Below are 10,455 nucleotides of genomic sequence, written 5' to 3' on the forward strand. Positions count from 1 at the left end.
TGGCTTCTCCATGGAAAGGTAAAGAGTTGGTGGGTGTGTCAAACATTCCAGCTTTTTCAGGGGCTGTATGAGGAACTGGTTTCTATCTTGCCTGTCTCAGAATGCTGACTGAATGCAAAATATTCTAGACACCTGGGGGCATCTGAGAACAAAAGAGGAGGGTGTCTGGCTGCTGCTCTAAAGGACCCATGGTACAGCAGACAGAGGCCGATTCAACTCAGTGGCCTTTCCTTCATGGGTAAATGGAAGAGTGAGTGGAGTGATGCATGTGTTTAATGTTCAAGATTTTCAGGAGGCTGCCTGAGGGACTGGTTACTGTCTCACCAACTCAGAGCACTGACATAATCCAGCATACATGTTTCTCCAAACGTGGGGACCACTGAGAACAAAAAAGAATTGGATGCTTTGTGGCAGCTCCAGAGAATCTGCAGTACCACACACAGACACTAGGGGAAGCAAAAGATTATGAGCCCCTAAAAAATAAACCAGAATATTCCTCAGGTTTGTAATTTACATACACAAATTCAGAGAAGATATATCCGCAGAAAATATTTGAGAGACTCCCAGAATCTCTAGCCAGATTGATTGATAAAGGTCTTTTTCCATACAAAGCCAGAGTGTAAAGACCAGTAGAGATAGCTATTGTTTTCAAATTAGAGAAAACAGCACCAATTTATAAGCCACACAACAAAACAGGGTAATATAACCCAATTAAAGGAACAAAATAAATCTCCAAAAACCAACTCTAAAGAAATTAAAATAACTTTCTTTCCAACTTAGACCCAGCAGAATGGCTCCTGCAAAGAAGGATGACAAGAAGAAAAAGGGCCGTTCTGCCATCAACAAGGTGGTGACCCGAGAGTACACCATCAACATTCACAAGCGCATCCATGCAGTGGGCTTCAAGAAGGGTGCCCCTCGGACACTAAAAGAGATTCGGAAATTTGCCATAAAGGAGATGGGAACTCCAGATGTGCGCATTGATACCAGGTTCAACAAAGCTGTCTGGGCCAAAGGAATAAGGAATGTCCCATACCCTATCCATGTGCAGTTGTCCAGAAAATGTAATGAGGATGAAGATTCACCAAATAAGCTCTATACTTTGGTTACCTATGTACCTGTTACCACTTTTGAAAATCTACAGACAGTCAATGTGGATGAGAACTAAATCACAGATCGTCAAAAACATCAAATAAAGTTATAAAATTGAAAAAAAAAGAAATTAAGATAACAACCTGACAAAGAATTCAAAATAGCTGTTACAAAGATGCTCAGTGAACTCAGGAAAACTGTGTATAAACAAAATGAAAATATCACCAAAAAATAGAACATATAAAAAAAGAACAAAACAGATTTTTTTTTTTGCTGCTGAAGAATATAATAACTGAATTGAAAAATTCACTAGAGAATTTCAACAGGAGATTTGACCAAGCAGAAGAATCAATGGACTCACAGACAAGTCCTTTGAAGTTACCCAGTCAGAGGAAGAAAAAAAAAGAGGCCAAGAATGGTGGCTCATACCTGTAATCCCAGTACTTTGGGAAGCTGAGGCAGGAGGATCGCTTGGGCTTAGGAGTTTGAGACCAGCCTGGGCAAGATGGTAAAACCCTGTACAAAAATTTTGTACATTTTTTACAAAATGAAAATTAGCTGAGTTTGGTGGCACATGCCTGTAGTCCCAGCTACTTGGGGGGGCTGAAGCAGGAGGATTGCTCGAGCCCAGGAGATTGAGGCTGAAGTGAGCCATGTTCATGCCACTGCACTCCAGCCTGGGTGACAACGTGAGACCCTGTCTCAAGAAAAAAAGAAAAAGAAAAAAGAAAAAGAGTGAAGAACAAAGCCTAAGAGACTTATGAGACACCATCAAGCAGACCAATATACATGATAGGAATTGCAGAAGGAGAAGAGAGAGAAAGGTGGAGAAAGCTTGTTTGAAGAGATAACAGACAAAAACTTCCAAAACTTGGGAAAGAAAATGGACATACATAGTCAAGGATCCCAAAGGACTCCAACTAGGATGAGACCAACGGAGTCCACAGGACAAATTGTGATTGAATTGTGAAAAGTCAAAGATAAGAGAGTTTTCCAAGCAGCAAGTGCAAAGTGACTCATCATGTACAAGGGAGTCCTCATGAAACCGTCAGTAAATTTTTCAGCATAAACCTAGTAGGCCAGAAGAAAGTGGGATATATTTTCAAAGTGCTGAAAGAAAAATACTGCCAACAAAATACATTTGGCATAGCTGTCTTTCAAAAATGAAAGAGAAGGAAAGACTTTCCCAGATAAACAAAAAAACGGAGGGAGCTCATTACCACTAGATTTGCCTTAGAAGAAATGCTAAAGGGAATCCTTAAAGGTGAAATGAAAGGATGGTAAATAGCAAGGTGAAACCATATGAAAGTATAAAGCTCTCTGGTAAAGGTAAATATTTAGACAAATACAGATTACTGTGATATTGCAATGGTGACGCAGAAATCATTTTTAGTTCTGGTATAGATGTTAAAAGATAAAAGTATAAGAATTAACTACAAAAGATAAAAAGATGTAATTTGTGGTATTAATATCAGAAAGTGTGGGGGGATAAGTAAAAAGGTACAACTTTTATATGTGACTGAACTTAAGATATTATCAGTTTAAAATATATTGTTATAACTATAAGATATCTTAGGTAAGTCCCATGGTAACCACAAAGAAAGTAACTATAGAAGATACAGAAAAGAAAATGAGACAGGAATCAAAGCATGTACTACAAAAAGTCAACAAAACACAACGGAAGACAGAAAGAGAAGAAAAGAGGGTCAAAACTCTCCATAAGACAGATCAAGCACAGCAGTCATGCCTGTAATCCCTGCACTTTTTGGGAGGCTGAGGCAGGAGGATCACTTGAGGCCAGGAGTTTCAGATCAGCCCGAACAACACAGCAAGACCCCATCTTTTAAAAAGTTAAAAAAAAAATAGCTGGGATGGTGGTGTGCACCTATATTCCCAGCTGCTTAGGAGGCTGAGGCAAGAGGATTGCTTGAGCTCAGAAGTTCGAGGCTGCAGTGAGCTGTAATTGTGCCACTGCACTCCAGCCTGCATGACAGAAAAATACATTATCACATAAAACAAATGAAACAAACGGACAAAAAAAAAACGCTTAAGACAGAAAAAAAGAATGAAATGGCAATAGTAAGTCCTTTCCTATTAGTAATTACATTAAGTGTAAATAAATTAAGCTCTCCAATCAAAAGACATAGAGCAGCTGAATGGATTTTAAAAACAAGATGAACTATGCTGTTTACTAGGGACTCATTTTAGATTGAAGAACACGAATATGTTAAAAGCAAAAGATGGAGAACATAGTCCATTAAAATAGTAAACAAAAGAGAGCAGTGGAGGTCATATTTATGTCAGACAAAACAGATTTTAAGTAAAAAACTATCACAAGAGACAAAAAGGACAATATAATGATAAAAGGTCAGTTTTCCAGGAAGATAATAATTGTAACTATGTATGCACTGAACATCAGAGCACCTAAATATATGGAGCAAACATTGACAGAACTAAGGGAAGAAATAGATGGCAACATAATAATAGTAGGAGATTTTAATAACCCACTTTTAATAAAGGCTGGAACACCCAGACAAATGATAAATAAAGAAACAGAGAATTTGAACAACACTATAAACAAAATGGCTCTAACAGTTATACAGAACATTTACTCAACAACAAAATACACATTCTTTCAAGTGCACATGAGACATTCTCTAGGACAGACCACAAGTTTGGTCACAAAATATGCCTTAACAAACTTAAGAAGATTGAAGTTATATCAAGTATCTTCTCTTACCATAATGGAATAAAACTAGAAATCAGTAGCAAGGCCAGGCATGGTGGCTCAAGGCCGTAATCACAACATTTTGGGAAGCAGAGGCAGGAGGATTGCTTGAGCCCAGGAATTTGAGACCAGCCTGGGCAGCATAAAGATACTCTGTCTACAAAAAAAATTAGAAAATTAGCCAGGATAGTGGTGCATGCCTGTAGTCCCAGCTACTCAGGAGGCTAAAGTGGGAGGATCATTTGAGCCCAGGAGGTTGAGACTGCAGTGAGCTATGATCATGCCATTCCAGCCAGGGAAACACAGTGAGATCTTGTCTCATAATAACAGTAAAAATAATAATAATAATCACTAGCAGAAGGAAAATTGGAAAATTTACACCTCTATGGAAATTAAACAACACAGTTGAAAAACCAATGGGTCAAAGAGAAATCAAAAGGGAAATTAGAAAATACCTTGAGACAAATGAAAATGAAAACACAGCATGCCAAAACTTACGGGATGCAGCAAAAGCAGTATGGAAAGGGTACATGTCTGTGTTAACAAAGATGAAAGATCTTAGATTAACAACCTATATTTACATCTCAAGAAATTAGAGAAAAAAGAACAAACTAAGCCCAAAGTTAGTAGAAGAAAGGAAATAATAAAGAGAGCCAAGATGGCCGAATAGGAACAGCTCCGGTCTCCAGCTCCCAGCCCCAGCGACACAGAAGACGGGTGATTTCTGCATTTCTGCTTGAGGTACCGGTTTCATCTCACTAGGGAGTGCCTAACAGTGGGTTCAGGACAGTCGGTGAAGCGCACTGTGTGCGAGCCGAAGCAGGGCGAGGCATTGCCTCACTCGGGAAGCGCAAGGGGTCAGGGAGTTCCCTTTCCTAGTCAAAGAAAGGGGAAACAGATGGCACCTGGAATATCGGGTCAGTCCCGTCCTAATACTGCGCTTTTCCAACGGGCCTGGAAAACGGCACACTAGGAGATTGTGTCCCGCACCTGGCTCGGAGGGTCCTATGCCCACAGAGTCTTGCTGATTGCTAGCACAGCAGTCTGAGATCACGCTGCAAGGCGGCAACGAGGCTGGGGGAGGGGCGACCGCCATTGCCCAGGCTTGCTTAGGTAAACAAAGCAGCCAGGAAGCTCGAACTGGGTGGAGCCCACCACAGCTCAAGGAGGCCTGCCTGCCTCTGTAGGCTCCACCTCTGGGGGCAGGGCACAGACAACCAAAAACTCAGCGAGAACCTCCACAGCCTTAAATGTCCCTGTCTGACTGACAGCTTTGAAGAGAGTAGTGGTTCTCCCAGCACGCAGCTGGAGATCTGAGAACGGACAGACTGCCTCCTAAAGTGGGTCCCTCACCCCTGAGCAGCCTAACTGGGAGGCACCCCCCCAGTAGGGACAGACTGACACCTCATTCAACCGGGTACTCCTCTGAGACAAAACTTTCAGAGGAACTATCAGACAGCTGAATTTGTGGTCTCACGAAAATCCGCTGTTCTGCAGCCACCGCTGCTGACACCCAGCCAAACAGGGTCTGGAGTGGACCTCTAGTAAACTCCAACAGACCTGCAGCTGAGGGTCTTGTCTGGTAGAAGGAAAATTAACAAACAGAAAGGACATCCACACCAAAAACCCATCTGTACATCACCATCATCGAAGACAAAAAGTAGACAAAACCACAAAGATGAGGAAAAAACAGAGCAAAAAAACTGGAAACTCTAAAAAACAGAGCACCTATCCTCCTCCAAAGGAACGCAGTTCCTCACCAGCAACGGAACAAAGCTGGATGGAGGATGACTTTGACGAGTTGAGAGAAGAAGGCTTCAGACGATCAAACTACTCTGAGCTACGAGAGGAAATTCAAAACAATAGCAAAGAAGTTAAAAACTTTGAAAAAAAATTAGAAGAATGGATAACTAGAATAACCAATGGAGAGAAGGGCTTAAAGGAGATGATGGAGCTGAAAGCCAAGTTTCGAGAACTACGCGAAGAATGCAGAAGCCTCAGTAGCAGATGCGATCAACTGGAAGAAAGGGTATCGCTGATAGAAGATGAAATGAATGAAATGAAGAGAGAAGGGAAGTTTAGAGAAAAAAGAATAAAAAGAAATGAACAAAGCCTCCAAGAAATTTGGGAATATGTGAAAAGACCAAACCTACGTCTGATTGGTGTACCTGAAAATGATGGGGAGAATGGAACCAAGTTGGAAAACACTCTGCAAGATATTATCCAGGAGAACTTCCCCAATCTAGCAAGGCAGGTCAGCATTCAGATTCAGGAAATACAGAGAACGCCACAAAGATACTCCTCGAGAAGGGCAACTCCAAGACACATAATTGTCAGATTCACCAAAGTTGAAATGAAGGAAAAAATGTTAAGGGCAGCCAGAGAGAAAGGTCAGGTTACCCACAAAGGGAAGCCCATCAGACTAACAGCTGATCTCTCAGCAGAAACTCTACAAGCCAGAAGAGAGTGGGGGCCGATATTCAACATTCTTAAAGAAAAGAATTTTCAACCCAGAATTTCCTATCCCGCCAAACTAAGCTTCATAAGTGAAGGAGAAATAAAATCCTTTACAGACAAGCAAACGCTGAGTGATTTTGTCACCACCAGGCCTGCCCTAAAAGAGCTCCTGAAGGAAGCACTAAACATGGAAAGGAACAACCGGTACCAGCCCCTGCAAAAACATGCCAAATTGTAAAGACCATCGAGGCTAGGAAGAAACTATAGCAACTAACGAGCAAAATAACCAACTAACATCATAATGACAGGATCAGATTCACACATAACAATATTCACGTTAAATGTAAATGGGCTAAATGCTCCAATCAAAAGACACAGACTGGCAAACTGGATAAGGAGTCAGGACCCATCAGTGTGCTGTATTCAGGAAACCCATCTCACGTGCAGAGACACACATAGACTCAAAATAAAGGGATGGAGGAAGATCTATCAAGCAACTGGAAAACAAAAAAAGGCAGGGGTTGCAATCCTAGTCTCTGATAAAATAGACTTTAAACCAACAAAGATCAAAAGAGACAAAGAAGGCCATTACATAATGGTAAAGGGATCAATTCAACAAGAAGAGCTAACTATCCTAAATATATATGCACCCAACACAGGAGCACCCAGATTCATAAAGCAAGTCCTCAATGACCTACAAAGGGACTTAAACTCCCACACAATAATAATGGGAGATTTTAACACCCCACTGTCAGCATTAGACAGATCAACGAGACAGAAAGTTAACAAGGATATCCAGGAATTGAACTCAGCTCTACATAAAGTGGACCTAATAGACATCTACAGAACTCTCCACCCCAAATCAACAGAATATACATTTTTTTCAGCACCACACCACACCTATTCCAAAATTGACCACATAGTTGGAAGTAAAGCTCTTCTCAGCAAATGTAAAAGAACAGAGATTATAACAAACTGTCTCTCAGACCACAATGCAATCAAACTAGAACTCAGGATTAAGAAACTCAGTCAAAACCGCTCAACTACATGGAAACAGAACAACCTGCTCCTGAATGACTATTGGGTACATAATGAAATGAAGGCAGAAATAAAGATGTTCTTTGAAACCAACGAGAACAAAGACACAACATACCAGAATCTCTGGGACGCGTTCAAAGCAGTGTGTAGAGGGAAATTTATAGCACTAAATGCCCACAAGAGAAAGCAGGAAAGATCCAAAATTGACACCCTAACATCACAATTAAAAGAACTAGAAAAGCAAGAGCAAACACGTTCAAAAGCTAGCAGAAGGCTAGAAATAACTAAAATCAGAGCAGAACTGAAGGAAATAGAGACACAAAAAACCCTTCAAAAAATTAATGAATCCAGGAGCTGGTTTTTTGAAAAGATCAACAAAATTGATGGACCGCTAGCAAGACTAATAAAGAAGAAAAGAGAGAAGAATCAAATAGATGCAATCAAAAACGAAAAAGGGGATATCACCACCGATCCCACAGAAATACAATCTACCATCAGAGAATACTACAAACACCTCTATGCAAATAAACTAGAAAATCTAGAAGAAATGGATAAATTCCTCGACAAATACACCCTCCCAAGACTAAACCAGGAAGAAGTTGAATCTCTGAATAGACCAATAACAGGTTCTGAAATTGTGGCAATAATCAATAGCTTACCAAACAAAAAGAGTCCAGGACCTGATGGATTCACAGCTGAATTCTACCAGAGGTACAAGGAGGAACTGGTACCATTCCTTCTGAAACTATTCCAATCGATAGAAAAAGAGGGAATCCTCCCTAACACATTTTACAAAGCCAGCATCGTCCTGATACCAAAACCTGGCAGAGACATAACCAAAAAAGAGAATTTCAGACCAATATCCTTGATGAACATTGATGCAAAAATCCTCAATAAAATACTGACAAACCGAATCCAGCAGCACATCAAAAAGCTTATCCACTATGATCAAGTGGGCTTCATCCCTGGGATGCAAGGCTAGTTCAACACATGCAAATCAATAAATGTAATCCAGCATATAAACAGAACCAAAGACAAAAACCACATGATTATCTCAATAGATGCAGAAAAGGCCTTTGACAACATTCAACAACCCTTCATGCTAAAAACTCTCAATAAATTAGGTATTGATGGGACGTATCTCAAAATAATAAGAGCTATCTACAACAAACCCACAGCCAATATCATACTGAATGGGCAAAAACTGGAAGCATTCCCTCTGAAAACTGGCACAAGACAGGGATGCCCTCTCTCACCACTCCTATTCAACATAGTGCTGGAAGTTCTGGCCAGAGCAATCAGGCAGGAGAAGGAAATAAAGGGTATTCAATTAGGAAAAGAGGAAGTCAAATTGTCCCTGTTTGCAGATGACATGATTGTATATCTAGAAAACCCCATTGTGTCAGCCCAAAATCTCCTTAAGCTGGTTAGCAACTTCAGCAAAGTCTCAGGATACAAAATTAATGTACAAAAATCACAAGCATTCTTGTACACCAATAACAGACAAACAGAGAGCCAAATCATGAGTGAACTCCCATTCACAATAGCTTCAAAGAGAATAAAATACCTAGGAATCCAACTTACAAGGGATGTGAAGGACCTCTTCAAGGAGAACTACAAACCACTGCTCAATGAAATAAAAGAGGATACAAACAAATGGAAGAACATTCCATGCTCATGGGTTGGAAGAATCAATATGGTGTAAATGGCCATACTGCCCAAGGTAATTTATAGATTCAATGCCATCCCCATCAAGCTACCAATGACTTTCTTCACAGAATTGGAAAAAACTACTTTAAAGTTCATATGGAACCAAAAAAGAGCCCGCATCGCCAAGTCAATCCTAAGCCAAAAGAACAAAGCTGGAGGCATCACGCTACCTGACTTTAAACTATACTACAAGGCTACAGTAACCAAAACAGCATGGTACTGGTACCACAACAGAGACATAGATCAATGGAACAGAACTGAGCCCTCAGAAATGATGCCGCATAGCTACAACTATCTGATCTTTGACAAACCTGACAAAAACAAGAAATGGGGAAAGGATTCCCTATTTAATAAATGGTGCTGGGAAAACTGGCTAGCCATATGGAGAAAGCTGAAACTGGATCCCTTCCTTACACCTTATACAAAAATTAATTCAAGATGGATTAAAGACTTATATGTTAGACCTAAAACCATTAAAATCCTACAAGAAAACCTAGGCAATACCATTCAGGACATAGGCGTGGGCAAGGACTTCATGTCTAAAACACCAAAAGCAATGGTAACAAAAGCCAAAATCGACAAATGGGATCTCATTAAACTAAAGAGCTTCTGCACAGCAAAAGAAACTATCATCAGAGTGAACAGGCAACCTACACAATGGGAGAAAATTTTTGCAATCTACTCATCTGACAAAGGGCTAATATCCAGAATCTACAATGAACTCAAACAAATTTACAAGAAAAAAACAAACAACCCCATCAAAAAGTGGGCAGAGGACATGAACAGACACTTCTCAAAAGAAGACATTTATGCAGCCAAAAAACACATGAAGAAATGCTCCTCATCACTGGCCATCAGAGAAATGCAAATCAAAACCACAGTGAGATACCATCTCACACCAGTTAGAATGGCCATCATTAAAAAATCAGGAAAAACAGGTGCTGGAGAGGATGTGGAGAAATAGGAACACTTTTACACTGTTGGTGGGACTGTAAACTAGTTCAACCATTGTGGAAGTCAGTGTGGCGATTCCTCAGGGATCTAGAACTAGAAATACCATTTGACCCAGCCATCCCATTACTGTGTATATACCCAAAGGACTATAAATCATGCTACTATAAAGACACATGCACACGTATGCTTATTGCAGCACTATTCACAATAGCAAAGAGTTGGAACCAACCCAAATGTCCAACAACGATAGACTGGATTAAGAAAATGTGGCACATATACACCATGGAATACTATGCAGCCATAAAAAATGATGAGTTCGTGTCCTTTGTAGGGACATGGATGAAACTGGAAAACATCATTCTCAGTAAACTATCGCAAGGACAAAAAACCAAACACCGCATGTTCTCACTCATAGGTGGGAATTGAACAATGAGAACTCATGGACACAGGAAGGGGAACATCACACTCCGGGGACT

The 10,455-nt window shown here is 40.4% G+C and overlaps 1 protein-coding gene across 1 annotated transcript in view; it reads left to right on the forward strand.

The window, feature by feature from the left end:
* Window positions 1-1,168, forward strand: part of LOC129476222 (large ribosomal subunit protein eL31-like) — an 86,866-nt gene extending 85,698 nt beyond the window's left edge. The window contains exon 2 of the mRNA XM_055268935.2: window positions 781-1,168. Coding sequence (XP_055124910.1) covers window positions 791-1,168 — 378 coding nt within the window. The 5' untranslated portion in view covers window positions 781-790. The remainder of the gene's footprint in view (window positions 1-780) is intronic.
* Window positions 1,169-10,455: the final 9,287 nt, after the last annotated feature.

Source organism: Symphalangus syndactylus, chromosome X (genome assembly GCF_028878055.3).
Source record: "Symphalangus syndactylus isolate Jambi chromosome X, NHGRI_mSymSyn1-v2.1_pri, whole genome shotgun sequence".
NCBI classification, from domain to species: Eukaryota; Metazoa; Chordata; class Mammalia; order Primates; family Hylobatidae; genus Symphalangus; species Symphalangus syndactylus.